Source organism: Hyperoodon ampullatus (genome assembly GCF_949752795.1).
Source record: "Hyperoodon ampullatus genome assembly, chromosome: 19".
Taxonomy (NCBI): Eukaryota; Metazoa; Chordata; class Mammalia; order Artiodactyla; family Ziphiidae; genus Hyperoodon; species Hyperoodon ampullatus.
Genome location: NC_136932.1, coordinates 52,971,078 through 52,987,861, shown reverse-complemented (window position 1 = coordinate 52,987,861; position 16,784 = coordinate 52,971,078). Strand labels below are relative to the sequence as shown.

The 16,784-nt window shown below is 39.5% G+C and overlaps 1 protein-coding gene across 2 annotated transcripts in view; it reads right to left on the bottom strand.

The window, feature by feature from the left end:
• Nucleotides 1–16,784, bottom strand: part of BCAS3 (BCAS3 microtubule associated cell migration factor) — a gene marked incomplete at its 3' end in the record, with an annotated part of 574,649 nt that overhangs the window by 476,490 nt on the left and 81,375 nt on the right. For both annotated transcript variants that reach the window (XM_079725284.1, XM_079725285.1), the window contains one exon: nt 10,627–10,699. In XM_079725284.1, the coding sequence (XP_079581410.1) occupies nt 10,627–10,699 (73 nt within the window). The remainder of the gene's footprint in view (nt 1–10,626; nt 10,700–16,784) is intronic.

Here is a 16,784-nt window from a genome sequence, read left to right as displayed (position 1 = left end):
TGCTACGAAGAGTAGCCCCCACTCGCCGCAACCAGAGAAAGCCCGCATGCAGCAACAAAGACCCAATGCAGCCAAAAAATTTTTTTAAAGTTGTAGCAGAGAAAAACTGATTGGGACAAAATAAAAACTAAAATCAAGAATTCTCCAAAAGGGACCTCCCTGGCAGTCCAGTGGTTAAGACTCCACGCTTCCACTGTGGGGGGCATGGGTTCGATCCCAGGTTGGGGAACTAGGATCCTGAATGCCGCGCAGCGTGGTACGGCCAAAAATAAATAAATAAAATAAAAAAGAGTGCTCCAAAACACATGGAAGTAGTGACCATAAACAACAGACTACAGTCATTAGGTGCTACTACATCATCCTTCTCACTAGGTATACAAAGTAAGAGATAATATGGTTCATGCATCTAATGCTGTATGTCAAACCACTAGAAATCATACTGGCTTAGGACAACAACCTATTTCTCATGAAAGAAAAGTTAATTGAATTGAGGGTTGAGAATAACAAAAAATGGGGGACGTACAAATAGAAACCATAATGAGAATCCATTACATATTTATTAGAATGGTTAAAATTTAAAAGGCTGATAAAGTCAAGGGCTGGTGAGGAAGTAGAGGAATTAGAAACCTCCTATATCGATGGTAGGAATGTAAAATGGGACAACCACTTTGAAAAACATACATCTAACATGTGATTCAGTCATTCTACTTGTATATATTTGACCAAGAGAAAAGAAAGCATATGTCTATACAAAGACTTGAACATTAGGTTCAAAGCAGCATTACCTGTAAAAGCCAAAACCCAGAAACAACCAAAATACCCATCAACAGGTGAACAGATAACCAAATTATGGTACACTCATATAGTATGATACTACTCAGCAATAAAGGTGAATGAGCTAATGATAAATGCAACAACATGAATGAATCTCAAAATAAATATGCTTCGTAAGAGAAGCCAGACCAAAAAAAGTACATACTATATGATTCCACTTACATAAAACCCCAGAAAATGCAAATTAATCTACAGTGACCGAAACCACATCAGTAGTTATTTGAAGAAAAGGAATTGGGAGGGAAAAATTATAAGGGGACATGAGGAATCTTTGGGGGTGATAGTTATATTCATTATCTTGTTTGTGGCGATGGCTTCATAGGTGTATACATATGCCAAACACATAAAATTGTACAGTTTTAGGGGCTTCTCTGGTGGCGCAGTGGTTAAGAATCCACCTGCCAATGCAGGGGACACAGGTTCGAGCCCTGGTCTGGGAAGATCCCACGTGCCGTGGAGCAACTGAGCCCGTGCGCCACAACTACTGAGCCTGCATGCCACAACTACTGAAGCCTGCATGCCTAGAGCCCGTGTTCCGCAGTAAGAGAAGCCACCACAATGAGAAGCCCGCGCACAGCAACGAAGTGTAGCCCCTGCTCGCCGCAACTAAAGAAAGCCTGCGCACAGCAACGAAGATCCAACTCAGCCAAAAATAAATAAATAAATAAATTTATTTTAAAAAAAGAATATATAGTTTATTGCATATCAATTACACCTCATAAAGCTGTTAAAAGTGTATACACACACAAACACATCAGAGTCTGCTAAAGTTTATGATTCTGAATGAGGAGTGACGTCAGTAGTATTAATAAAGGAAGTGGTATTAATAAAATTGACAGCACTTAGTCGTTCGTGTTACAATACAACATACAAAGTATAGTTTGAACACAGAGTTCACTAGCTCAGTTGAATACAGAAAACCAGGAGGGACCAGGTTTGTCATGGCTCAGTTTGACCACGTGCTTAGGCAACAAGAAATGTTATAGCTTATTTCCACCTGGTCTTTGTCCATTTTGTTCTTACCGCTCTAACTTAACAGTCTCAACTCTTTCTTATACCCCCATTCCATCAAGGCTCCTTGACCTTCTTTTTAAGGTACAATTCCATATTTACTAGTAATTTTTAAATTAGTATTAACATTCCTTTTTAAATTTTAATCAGGACTACTGCTCTGATTACATCATTGTATAAACTTTCTCCATATCTGTTTTCCCCATAACCTCAGTTTTAGGGTGCAATTTTGCAGAATATAATAAGCATGCTGCCCCTGTAAATACACTCTGCTTTCAAGGCACCCAGCTCCCTGCCTTGGGAGGCTGGCGCATATCAAACGGATTGCATCCATGGGCTCCCTGAACCTTCAGAACCTCCAGCTTCTGGCTGGGTTCAGCCTGAGAGAGCCACCTGGAGAAATGACAGTAAGGCGGGGACACCCCTGGCTGCTCCGCTGTCAGGTTATTGCACATGGACCGAATCTCTCCACCAGAGGCCACAGCTCCTGTCAGGTAACCATCTTGATAGGGCTCTCATTGGAAGTTCTGCTAATGGCTCTCACCCCTTGCGTAGAAATGGTAAAGGGTCTCAGCTCCTATTCATTTTATTTAAACTCTCCTCAAATTACCCAATGTGAGTATATCTTCTATTTCTAGCTAGGACCCTAACAGGACAGGTTTTCAGGAATACAAATATCACATACTAGCAAGAAACATAGTTCTTCAAAAAATTAAACCAGGATTCCTTTTGTTTAGTCACCTACATATAACCATTTTGGTGGGCCATTTGAAATTTGTACCAATTTCAGGCTCACAAGGAAATACACAACAATGTCCATAAAAACAATCTTACAACACACCACTAAGTGGTGTCCATAGTTTAGATACTATATTTTTAAATAAATACATAAAAAAACAACTTTTACCTGTTCCAGTAATGTCATCTTATTTCCTTAAGGTTTTATTACATCCATAATCAGATAAACAGGGTGTGCTCTATCATGCTCTGAGGGCTCTGGTGGTTCTAAGACAATAATAAAGTCAAGAGGTCCATGAACAATCCATGATATTGGATACCCCAGTATCCTGACCCATCTCATTAAAAACCTCTGTGCCAGGGTGGCAGGTTTCAGCATAAATGGTATATCAAAGATGTAAAAGCCCAGTCTTTGAAAGCAGTAAAGAGAGTCACAAGGCCATGCAGAGAGCTAGAAGAAAATGAAGAACACCCACAGAAATGTAAAAGACCAGTGAGATGAACAAGTGAAAGACTGGGTACTGGAAGGAAGGCCAAGGAATTACTCAAAAAGCTCATGTGTTAGAGCACCGAAGACTGGAAGAATGGCATAAATCTCTCTTTTGCATCTGCACAAGTAATGCCAGCCCAAACTGTGATTCCATCAGACCTCACAACACAACATGATGAAAATCAGTTAAAACAAGGGCATTGTATGTAACGGCTCTGTGACATTTCATGACAAGAAGAAATGTCAGATATTAGTATCCCAAGCAACCTCCCTTCTAGTTCTATTTAACATAACCCTTATTTATTTTAGACACAAGTTGAAATAAACTCTCTTCAGCAACACTTCAGGACAGTGAAACTGTGATTAACCTCCACCGAAATAACTGCTGCTTTAGATCAGTGTCTACCAAACACCAGCCCTAAGAATGTCTATATGTGTATAACTGAGTCACTGTGCTGTACAGCAGAGAATGGCACAACTCTGTACATCAACTATACTTCAAGAAAATAAATAAATACAAATAAATAAATAAATAAAAACCAGTCCCACAGAATTCTGTCAATCCAAAATGACCTTTTTTAGCAATTGGCAACAAACTGCAAAACTATTAATACTGTGAACTAACTGTATCATATTTAATGAACAGTCCTTAATTTTGAAATTAAGTCTTCATTCCTATGCAGCTATTAAAATTAATTAGCTTTTTTCAAGGTAAATTTAAGATGTCTTTGGTGGCCAAAATCTTAATCTCTCTGATTATTAAAATTCAATCTTGGAAATATGGCCATAGAGTGCTTATTTAATAAGAGATAAGGGATTCCTAACAAATTGAAATAAAGAAATTTTCTCACACTTTCATTTTATTTTAATATTTATTTATTTATTTGGCTGCGTCAGGTCGTAGTTGTGGCACGCGGGATCTTCGCTGCCACGTGTGGGATCTTCGTTGCCACGTGTGGGATCTTCGTTGCGGCACGCAGGATCTTTTCCGTTGCAGTGTGCAGAATCTTTAGTTGAGGCATGCAAACTCTTAGTTGCGGCATGTGGGATCTAGTTCCCTGACCAGGGATTGAACCTGGGCCCCCTGCATTGGGAGTGCAGAGTCTTAGCCACTGGACCACCAGGGAAGCCCCTCTCACTCTTTTAACTGAAGCATAGTTGACTTTCAATATTAGTTTCAGGTGTACAACACAGTGGTTCAATACTTTTATAGATTATACACCATACAGAGTTATTATAAAATCTGGACTTTATTCTGTGTTGTATATTACACCCCTGTATCTTATTTATTTTACAACTGGTAGTTTGTACCTCTTAATCCCCTTCACCTATTTCACCGCTTCTCCCACCCTGCTCCCCTCTGGTAATCACTGGTTTGTTCTCTGTAAGTCTGTTTCTGAGGGAAATTTTCTCACTCTCACAAGAATTTCCCACCACCAAATGGATATATGATGTGGGTCTCTGGATAAGACTTCCTTCATCTGTAGCATATATCTTACGTGATTTCAAGGTTCTTTCCACTGCCAGTATTCTATGATTCTCTCTATGTAAAGATCACATCTTCACTCCAATAACGTGATGATATTGTATTGGATTAAACATTCTTCAAGGTCTGCAGTCAGCTGTTGAATAACATTACTCTTTTGCAACTATTCATAATACCCAACAAAATCCTAACCACAAAAAACTGCATTACTGGAACAGTTTAGCATGTAATACACAATGAGCTTTCATTTCCTAATAAAGTGTATATTCCTTAGTATACTGTCCATACTTCTCCTCCCTCCCTCAAATTATTACACAAGGCACCACTGACTTAATCCCTGGATCAGTAGCACAATAAACATTATCTCCCACCAAGCATTTAAATGGCTTATCTGGAATGATTACGGAACAGTGTATCTGTCTCCTTCTCTCCCCTTCTCCCTCTCCCTCTCTCTTTCTCTCTACATAGACACATACACACAAAGAAAGAAAGACAACATCACTAGAATACAAAAATAAATGGCATTTTAATGACTGTCATGAATGCAGTAACAGCCAGTATTAAAAATTGTGGGCTAAGTGTAACGTGTGTATACCTAAAGGATAAAAACTGAGGAAGGACTGGGATTATTTCCATAGCAATTCCCCCCCTTTCTTTGAAAAGTTATTATACATTTAAATATAAATTTAATATAAATATGAAAATTTATACATCAAGAGGAAATTTTACTGAACTTTCCTAAGCAGAACTAAGTGGTATTAATCGTGAATATAAGCAACTGACAGTGTCCAAAGCACCTTGTGCTCAATAAAGCATTTGCCACGGAAATGAACAGCAACAGACAAGTCTTGTACGTCTCCAAAGGGTGAAGGGGGTCCTAAAATTTTGTGCACCACAGGCTCTGAAGAAGACATCAACACCCAGGTTCAGGACATGTGGTTCCTCAGATTAAGACATTTTCTCAACCATAAAAAAGTGTTGCTAATATTCAAATAAAGGACTAGTATGACTGTACAGCAAGCTTACTAAAATTCATTTAGCAAAAAATAAATATTTTTGAGAGCCTGCTAGTTAGAAGGCACTGTGCTTAAATCCAAGGAGGACTTCTCTGGTGGCACAGTGGTTAAGAATTAGCCCGCCAATGCAGGGGACACAGGTTAGAGCCCAGGAAGATCCCACATGCTGTGAAGCAACCAAGCCCGTGTGCCACAACTACTGAGCCTGCGCTCTAGAGCCCACGAGCCACAACTACTGAGCCTGTACACCACAACTGAAGCCCACGCGACCTAGAGCCGTGGAGCCACAACTACTCAAGCCCGCACACCATAAGGCCCACGTGTCGCAACTACTGAAGCTTGCGCTCCTAGAGCCTGTGTTCCGCAACGAGAGGCCACTGCAATGAGAAGTCTGCACACCACAACGAAGAGTAGCCCCTGCTCACCACAGCTAGAGAAAGCCCATGCAGCAACGAAGACCCAACGCAGCCAAAAGAAAAAAGGAAACAAAACAAAAACAAAAAACAAAAAAAACAAGAAGGAAATATCTTTGCATTTATTTATCAATAACCATTCTTAAAACAACCCAGCAAATGTTGGGTTGACATACAGCAGTCTCTTTCCAGAATGATTCTCCTACTATGAAATAAATTAACTTAATGAGCAGAAATGGGACAGGGGAAATGAGTGCCTACAATAGACTTTTTTGAAATAGGTAAATATTATTATTTTTTAAAATACATTTATTTATTTATTTTTGGCTGTGTTGGGTCTTCGTTGCTGTTCACGGGCCTTCTTTAGTTGTGGCGAGCTGGGGACACTCTTTGTTACAGTGCATGGGCTTCAGTAGTTGTGGCACATGGGCCCAGAAGTTGTGGCTCGTGGGCTCTAGAGCACAGGCTCAGCAGTTGTGGCGCACGTGGCTTAGTTGCTCCACGGCATGTGGCATCTTCCCAGACTAGGGCTTGAACCCATGTCCCCTGCCTTGGCAGGCAGATTCCCAACCACTACGCCACCAGGGAAGCCCAGCAAATGCTGTTTTTTTGGGGGGGGCTGCTGCATTGGGTCTTCATTGCTGCCCATGGGCTTTCTCTAGTTGTGGCGAGTGGGGGCTACTCTTCGTTGCGGTGTGCGGGCTTCTCATTGCAGTGGCTTCTCTTGTTCTGGAGCACAGGCTCTAGGCACGCGGGCTCAGCAGTTGTGGCTTGCGGGCTCTAGAGTGCAGGTTCAGTAGTTTCGGCACACGGGCCTAGCTGCTCCGCGGCATGTGGGAATCTTCCCAGACCAGGGCTCAAACCCGTGTCCCCTGCATTGGCAGGCAGATTCTTAACCACTGCACCACCAGGGAAGTTCCGCAAATGTTATTTTAATCAGAAGTATGTTCATCGCCCCTGTGGTCATTAATGTGTCAACTTGGCTAGGCCACAATAACCGGATTTGGTCAAATATTATTCTAGATGTTTCTCTGAAGGTATTTTTTATATAAGACTAACATTTCAATCCGCAATTTGAGTAAAACAGATTATGCTTCATAATGTGAGTGGGACTCATCCAATAAGTTCAAAGTTCTAATAAAATTTTAAAACATTGACTTCCTTGGAGGAAGAGGGAATTCTGTCTTTGGATTGAAATTGTAACTCTTCCCTCAGTCTCCAGGTTTTGGATCTGCAGCCCTCACAATCATGTGAGACAATTTCTTAAAATCAATCCCCACTCCCTCCCTCCCCACACACATACATCCCACATCCCACATCCCACTGGTTCTGATTCTCTGGAGAACCCTGACTAATATAACCTGCATACCATCATGGTCATCTCTCAGTAAATGATCTCATCACCTACTACATACAATCACCTTACCCTTCCTTTTGTGTCTTATTTTTTGAGAAAGTGATACCTCAATAAATGAATCCTGTAAAAATAAAAACAATCTCCTTAACCATACAGTTAAGCAGGGTTGCTAAGGAATGGAAAATCTTTCAAAACCTGCAAACCAAACTCAGTAGGTAGCTGAGCACCTTCCGTAAACCCATCTTTTTGTGGGGCTTCAACAGGACTGGGTGCGCCTGAATTACAGGGACCTAAACACCAGGAAGGGTGAAATCAACAAGGTTTTCTTTCACCACAGGTGTTTCCCCTCTTCTGCTTGGTTCCCATTCCCTTTCAGCTCGCTTGTCAACACACCAGTTCTCTGATAATTGCGCTGACTTGAATATGGTGTTGTGTTCTTCCAGAGAGTTTATTTCACCTTTTTTCTCTTCAACTCCAGAATTTCCATTCGGTTTTTCTACAATTTCTAATTTCTTACTGAGATTCTCTATTTGTTCAGTCCCTGTTATGATACTTTCCTATCATTCCAGAAACGGTTCATTTAGTTCTTAGAACATATGTAGAATAACGGCTTTAAAAGCCCCGTCTACAAATTTTAACATTGGAAACAATCAGGAATGCTTTCTATCGCCTACTTTTCTCAATATATCACACTTTCCTATTTCTTGGTATATATCATAATTTTATGTTGAAAACTAGACATGTTATATAAAATAGTATAAGAATTCTGGAAATCTCTCTTCCTCCACAATGTGTGGCTACTAATGCCTCTGCTGAGTTTTATTTTTCTTTAATTCTTGTTTTCATTTTAAAGCCTGCTTGCCTGGGGTTTGCCCCTGTGTCTAAGGAGCTTAGTGATTTAGCCAAAGATTCGACAGACAATTTGCTCAAATACCCTAAGTCAGTAAAGGTTGTCATCCTTTCCAAAAGGATCTACGTGTGGGTGGAGGAACCCGTTTAACAGGCAGACATTTTCAAGTCTTCCAGATGTTCGCTTTCCCTGGATGCTTCCATGGCTCCTCTGCCCCTACATGAAGCCTCAGCTAACCATGACTTTAGGCTTAACGAGCCATGGGCCTGCACAACTCTCATGACCCCAAGACCATAACTTCCAGGGACAATGCTGCTGGGCATGGTCATGACATTGCACACCCTGGAAAATCAACCAAGTTGGAAGGGGAAAGGGTGGAGTGTGATGGGAGCAGCTTCCGGGCATGAATGCGACAGATTCCCACTGTTATGGCTTAATATTTACCAGTTTCTCAAACATAAACACTTTCCACATTGTTGGAAGCCTTTGGTTGAGTTCTAGAGCACTGAAATGGTTGTTATTACCTGTTTTGCAGATGGACTTCATTCTAAGTCACAAACCTCCATCTTTCCTAAGTATATGTATACCAGTGTCTGTTCCCCTTCTATAGCTTTATAACATACTTTGGAAGTCCTTAGTCTTCTACATGTACTGCCAAACTTTCTTATTCCCTTAGATCCAGCATAAGCTGTGCCTTCCTCATGAGGCCATCTCCCATGAATCCATGCACACTGACCTCTACCTTCTCTGAATTCCTATTACACATCATTTTATCACAGTCATTTTCTGTGTGCTATGTTTTTGTTTTCAGCAACATCCTTAAGTCTTTGGGACAAGGAATTCGGTTTTCGTGCTTTGTATCCTCATCCCATACCTGACAGAGTGATGACTACAAAGTAAATTTTTGCCCACTTCAACCCAAAAATTTACACTGGAAGAAAACTGCCTTGTAATGCATGTAGTCAAACCATTTCCCCAGAAAGCAATGATGAAGATTCCAAGACCTAATCATGTAACACCACTAGCACATTCTTCCCTTCTGCACTGCATCCATGACCTAGAGTGTACACTCTCAGCTGAAAGTACAAGGCAGGGACTACTGGTTGCCAAGCCTAATATTCATTTTGATCCTCTACCTTGCTAACAAAACCATAATCATATCCCTGCTTACTTTGTAGCTAGGAGTTCAAGTGGAGGAGAGGCACTAACTGAAAAGACAGTAGCCTTCTTGAGATAATTAGGGGAAGGGGTCATATTCTAAAAGATGTCAAAACTAGAAATGGAAAGAACCTAGGTCATTAATAACACATCACAGAAACACTTCACTAGCCCTGGACTGCCTACCCAGTAACTTTCAATTACACAGTTTGTATAGGCCATTGCAATTTTACCAGCGGTTGTATTGGAATTACATAGTGAAAAGGTCACGACAAACCTGATAACTAAATCACTATAAGCCATTAAGAAGCATATATTCGGGCTTCCCTGGTGGCGCAGTGGTTGGGAGTCCGCCTGCTGATGCAGGGGACATGGGTTCGTGCCCCGGTCCGGGAGGATCCTACATGCCGCGGAGCGGCTGGGCCTGTGAGCCATGGCCGCTGGGCCTGTGCGTCCGGAGCCTGTGCTCCGCGGCGGGAGAGGCCACGACAGTGAGAGGCCCACGTACCGCAAAAAAAAAAAAGAAGCATATATTCTCATTTACTATATAAAGAAAGTAGGGAAAAATCTGACTTCCTGAGTAATAACCATTAATCATCTTTGTCCATAGTCCTCTCATGGTCACAAATGTAACCAGCATGGAATTAAGAGAATGCTTGCTTGGGTTTGAATCCACAGCTCCACTGTGTGAATTCAGTGCCTGAGTTTTTCTAAACTGCAAAATGGGACTAAGAACAGTATCTATTTCATAGTATTGCTGAAAGAAATGAAAGAGAAAATTCATGGAATGCCTTTAGAACAGTGTCAGACACATGCTACAACAACAGTAAATGTTAATGGTGGTGGTGGTGGTGGTGGTGATGATGATGATGATGATGACGATGATGATGATGACGATGATGATGATGATGACGACGACGACCTAATAGTAAGTTCTAATCCACTGTAGAAGGCCACTATAAATACTAAATAAACACATAAGCTGAAACACATTTTTCTTAACCATGCTAATCTTTTATTTCAAGACTGAATTCTGAGGTACTGCTGGCTTGCTTTCATGTTTTGCTATCACCCTACATTTGAGAAAACAGTGAGCAGAAAAATCCCAAGGACTGAGTGACAAAAACCCTAAATATGTTTTTATTTCCTTTCCCATCTGTCTTGTAAGAGCATACTCTTATGGTAAACAAAGATCTGAAGACATCAAAGTTCCCCCTCTGAAATAATACAAAATTTTAATAGTGGTTCAAAGAAATTTTTTTTAATTCCTTACCCAGAAGATCCAGTGCTCTTACAAACACCAAGGAGGGGCCTTTTTTCAGCAAAGTTGTCACACTTTTGAGCACCTGATAAGGAACATGAAATAAAATGTAAAATAAAACTTTGAGAAGTATTCTTATATATTTCCCATTATTTTCATTCTCTCAAAACATTTACAGCTAAAGAGATAGCAAAACATTCATTTAAATTGATATATTTATACAGTTGACTGAACAAAAACTAGAAGAGCTATACATAAACTTATAACTATTTTTTAAATTGAACCAGCATTTAAAAACCTTTTTTTAAAATTAGCAACGTCAATCTTATACACATTCACCACGAAATCAGAAGAACACCCCCAATTCCACCAACTAATTACCTAAGAGTTGTATAACCTTGATTTCAAAACTAAATAAAGGAAGGTCACAACAGAAACTTTAACAACTTCAAAATTTCAGGCCATTCTCAATACACAACAATGCAAAATCCTGAAAAAGACTAGTAAAATGAATAGCAATGTATTAGAAAAAAATTAAATCAGTCAGTCTGTGAAGAAAGACTGAAAGACACTGTCAACCAGAGAGCTCCAAGAAACAGCACAACCAAAGCACCCTCAATAAAGTTAGAGGTTGGCAAACACATACACATTGCTTGCAATCAGCTTTTTAGTTTGCTGCTTACAAACAGGTACAAGCACCTGGAAAAGTGGTTAACTCTATACAGGAAGAAAGTATCAAAAATTTTCAAACTACCATTAATAATTTTAAAAATATGAGAAGATATTTCAGGCATGAAACAATATAAGAATGCAATGAAAAACTGACGCTTAGAAAATAAAAGAGCCCTGGGAAGTTAAAAACAAGGTAGATATTATTTAAAAACTCAACACAAGCATCAGAGAAAATTTCCTAGAGAACACAGCAAAAACACCAAAAAAAAAAAAAAAAAAAGAAAAACAGCATTAATTTATACACACACACAAACACATACACAAGAGAAACGTTAAAGGACAGCCTCAAAGTTCCAGTACGTAGGTAGGAATTCCAAAAAGAGAGAAAAGAGAAAAACAGAGGAGGAAAGAATCCATAAAATGTTTCAAAATTTTTCACAGAACAAACAAGGACAAACAAGAATTTTGCAAGAACGAGGCAAGGACTCCACTCTCACCACTGCTATTCAGCATAGTACTGGAAGTTCTAGACAAGGCAACGAAGCAGAAAAGAAAGGGGGAAAAAGTCATACAGATAAGAAAGGAAGAAATAAAACTCCCTATTTTCAGATAACATGATTGATACCTTGAAAATCCCAAGGAATCAACAACAGCAAAAACTTCTAGAGCTAGTGAGTCAGCTCAGCAAGGTCACCAGAGTCAAGATCAACATACAAAATATCAACCGTATTTCTATATACTAGCAACAAGCACACAGAATTCCAGAATTCCAGATTAAAAATACAATACCATTAATAACTGCTCAAAATAACATTAAATACTCAGGTATAAATCTAAAAAATATATACAGGACTTAGATACTGAAAACTACAAAATGCTGATGCAGGAAATGAAAGACAATCTAAGTAAACGGATATATAAAGTTGACAGAAGATGCACAGATTAATGGAACAGAAGACAATCCAGAAATAGACCCAAACAAATATGGTCAACTGATTTTTGAAAGAGGTGTAAAGGCAATTAAGCAGAGTAAGACCGTTTGACTATTTCAACAAATGGTCCTGGAGCAACTGCATACCCATAGGAAAAGAATAAAACTGGAAATAAAACACCTTACCTAAAATTAACTCAACATGGGTCAGAGATTAAAATGTGAAACCATATAACTTTTAGAAGAAAACAAAAGAAAATCGCAGGACCTAGGGTTTGGTGAAGAGGTCTCAGACATGACACCAGAAAATATGATCTATGAGACTGAAAAAAGCAATAAGTTGGCTATAATTAAAATTAAAAACAAGCTACACATTGGAAAAAATACTTGTAAAACACATATTTGACAAAGGACCCATCTAGAATATATGAAATAATCTCAACATACTCAAAACTAAAAAAACAAAAATCCAACTTTAAATGGGCAAAAGACATGAGATATTTCACTGAAAATAAGATATGGAAAGCAGATATGCAAATGAAAAGATTTTCAACAACATTAGCTACCAGGGAAATGTAAAAAGCAAATGCTGACAAAAATGCAGAGAACTTAGATCTTTCACACATTCCTGGTGGAAATATAAAATAGTACAGCCCCTTTAGAAAAGAGTGTGGCAGTTTCTTTAAAAGAGCAGAAACAAAAAACCTAAACATACACTTACCATATATCCCAGCAATCATGCTACTGGGCATTTATCCCAGAAAAATAAAAACTACACCCACACAAACTTGTACACAAATTTCATAGTAGATTTATTTTAAACAGCAAAATAAGTGAAATCATCCCTGATGTCCTTCAGCAGATGAATTTTACCTCCACACCATGAAGTATTAATCAGTAGTAAGAAGGAACTAACTATTGATACACTAAACAACTTGATACACCTCAACAAACTTGTGCTAAGTGACAAAGCAATACTGTGTAAGTCCATTTATGTAATACTCTTGAAATGACAAAATTAGTACAGAGATGGAAAACAGACTGATAAATTCCCAAAGGTTAGGGATGGTGGACGGAGACGGTGTGAGGGAGATTACTGTAGTGATGAAATAGATCTGTATCTTGATTATGGTAGTGGTTACATGAATGTACACGTGATAAAATGACACGGAACTATGCGCACACATCCCACCAATGTCAGTTTCCTGGTTTTTATATTGTATATAAGATGTAACCAGCTGGGCAGAGGGTGCACAAGACCTGTCTGTAGTATTTTTGCAACTTTCTGGTAAATATGTAATATCTCAGAAGGCAGGTTTTTTTTAAAATGGAAGATAGAATAAAGAGGATAAATATTTTCTTTTAATATTATGTAATTTAGTTTATGCTCTTTAAAAAGGTACATATGTCAAGAGCGAGACGAAAAGCCACAGACCTGGAGAAATACTTGCAAAAGACACATCTGATAAAGGAGTGTTATCCCCAATATAACGAAGTACTTTTAAAACTAAACAGTAAGAATACGAACAACCCAATTTAAAACTGAGAAAAAGATCTGAACAGACACTTAACCAAAGTAAATATACAGATGGCCAATAAGCATATGAAAAGATGCTCCACATCACAGGTCATCAGGGAAATTCAAATCAAAACAACAATAAGATACCACTCCACACATACTAGACCAGCCAAAATGTAAAACAACGACAATACCAGATGCTGACAAGGATGCAGACCAACAAGAACTCTCAATCATCACTAGAGGGAATGCAAAACGGTACAGCCACATTGTAAGACAGTGTGGCAGTTTCTTACTAAACTAAACATACTCTTACTACAAGATCCAGCAATCATGCTCCTTGGTATTTACCCAAAGGAACTGAAAACTTTGTTTACACAAAAACCTGAACATGGACATTTATATCAGCTTTGTTCCCAGTTGCCAAAACTTGGAAGCAATCAAGATGCCCTTCAGTAGATGAGTGGATAAATAAACTGTGGTACCTCCAGACAACGGAATATGACTCAGGACTAAAATGAAATGAGCTATCAAGCCATGAAAAAACATGGGGGAAACTTAAATACATACTGAATGGCTCTGGAAAAGGCAAAAGACAGTTACTGAGACAGTAAAAATACTGAGACAGTAAAAAGATGAGCAGTCTTCAGGGGTTAAGAAGGAGGGAGGCATGAGTCAGTAGAGCACAGAGGATGCTTAGGGCGGGAAAACTATTCTGTTCGGACACTACAATGGTGGATACATGTCCTTATGCATCTGTCAAAACCAACTGAACGTACAACACCAACAGGGAACCCTAATGAGAATTATGGACTTTGGGTGATAATGATGTCGGTGTGGGTATCTCTGTGATGCAGGGTATGAATAGCGGGGGAAGTTGTGAGATGTGAGGGGTCAGGAGATATACAGCAACTCTCTGTACTTTCTGCTCAACTTTGGTATCTAAAAAATGCTCTTAGGGCTTCCCTGGTGGTGCAGTGGTTGAGAGTCCGCCTGCCGATGCAGGGGACACGGGTTCGTGCCCTGGTCCGGGAAGATCCCACATGCCGCGGAGCGGCTGGGCCCGTGAGCCATGGCCGCTGAGCCTGCGTGTCCGGAGCCTGTGCTCCGCAACGGGAGGGGCCACAAGAGTGAGAGGCCCGCGTACCGCAAAAAAAAAAAAGCTCTTAAAATATTAATTTTAAAAAGATGTAGCAAGCTCTTGAACACCCATGTTCACTAAAGAATCATTCACAATAGCAAAAGGTGGCAGCAACACAAATGTCCATCAAATGATGACTGGATAAAGAAAATGTATATATTAAAAAGGAAATCCTGTCACATGCTACACACAGATGAATCCTGAGGACATTATGCTAAATGAAATACACTATTCATGAAAAGACAAATACTCTATTATTCCACTTGTATGGGGAATCTAAAGTAGTCAAATTCCTAGAAACAGAAAGAAAAATGTGATTACCAGGGACTAGTGATGGAGAGAGAAATGGAGAGCTGGTGTTCAATAGGTACAGAGTTCTCTGAATGCACTTAACACTGCCAAGCGGTACAATTAAAAGTTTGTCGGGAATTCCCTGGCAGTCCAATGGTTAGGGCTCTGTGCTTCCACTTCATGGGACCACGGGACACAGGTTCAATCCCTGGTCAGGGAACTAAGATCCCACATGCTGTGCGGCACGGCTGGGCAGGAAAAAAAGTTTGTAAAGATTTAAAGATGGTAATTTTCTTTTTTCTTTATGTTTGGCTGCCTTGGGTCTTTGCTGCTGCATGCGGGCTTTCTTTAGTTGCGGTGAGCGGGGGCTACTCTTTGTTGTGGTGCGCGGGCTTCTTACTGTGGTGGCTTCTCCTGTTGCAGAGCACAGACTCCAAGCGCACAGGCTTCAGTAATTGTGGCTCGCGGGCTCTAGAGCGCAGGCTCAGTAGTTGTGGTGCACGGGCTTAGCTGCTCCACGGCACGTGGAATCTTCCCGGACCAGGACTCGAACCCGTGTCCCCTGCATTGGCAAGCAGACTCTTAACCACTGCGTCACTAGAGAAGCCCTGAAGACGGTAAATTTTATGTTATGTGATTTTTACCACAATTTTGAAAAAGGTACAAGTTGTGTGCTTGAACAAGTGTGTGCCCACATGAGTGTGTGTAGTTAGATGTATAGACAGATATTTAGTTATCTTAAGTGCTAAACACATAAACACCAATTTCAGGATAGGAATAGTCCTCTTACGGGTTTAGGATGAAGGCAATATTTGGGAGAGGTAGCCAGGGGACTTCAGCTCTCTTTTAATAATGTTTCATTTCTTTGCTAGATGGTAAAGAGCAACTGTAATGTTAATGTTAATAATCCTCGTTAATGGATCCCTCCAAAAATAATGAGGTTTAATCCAGAGGAGGACAGGTTAATGGTTACACATTTAGATTCTGATCTGACATAATATACTTTTAAATTGTGATAATAATTATACTAAATAGGTTAAGACAAGTTCTATGATCCACTAACAGACTGTATTATCACACCTTAGAAAGATCAAAACTATAAAAAAAAAGGATCCAAAACTATAAACACAGTGTTGATGAATAAAGTTCTCCATAACTAATTTAAATTTTGAGAAGCTTATAAAGATCAGTGACTACATCTTCACCAAACATTAATTTACTGTGGATTGTGTGCTCTTACCCCTGCTAAACAAATAAATCAGATTTCACAATTAACAATATGACTTTCGAGGGAAGCACAAGTTAAAAATTAACTGGTCCAAAGCCATAACATTTATGTTCCAAATTAATTATAATTGAACTTCAGCTATACAAAGCCAATTCTTCACTCCTCCATATTTCACCTTCACCTTTAACAATACCTATTTTCCCTCTGCATCCTGGTGTTCTGACAAGGTCTTTATGGTTTGTACCCGTATTATACATACCAATTTGATATTCTGATGAATGATACATCATGTCTTTAAAATGCAAATAATACTGGCAAGAATGGTTTGATTGTTCTTGTGTTTCTCAAACCTGAACTGAAGAATTCCATTGGTTTCCGCTGACCTACT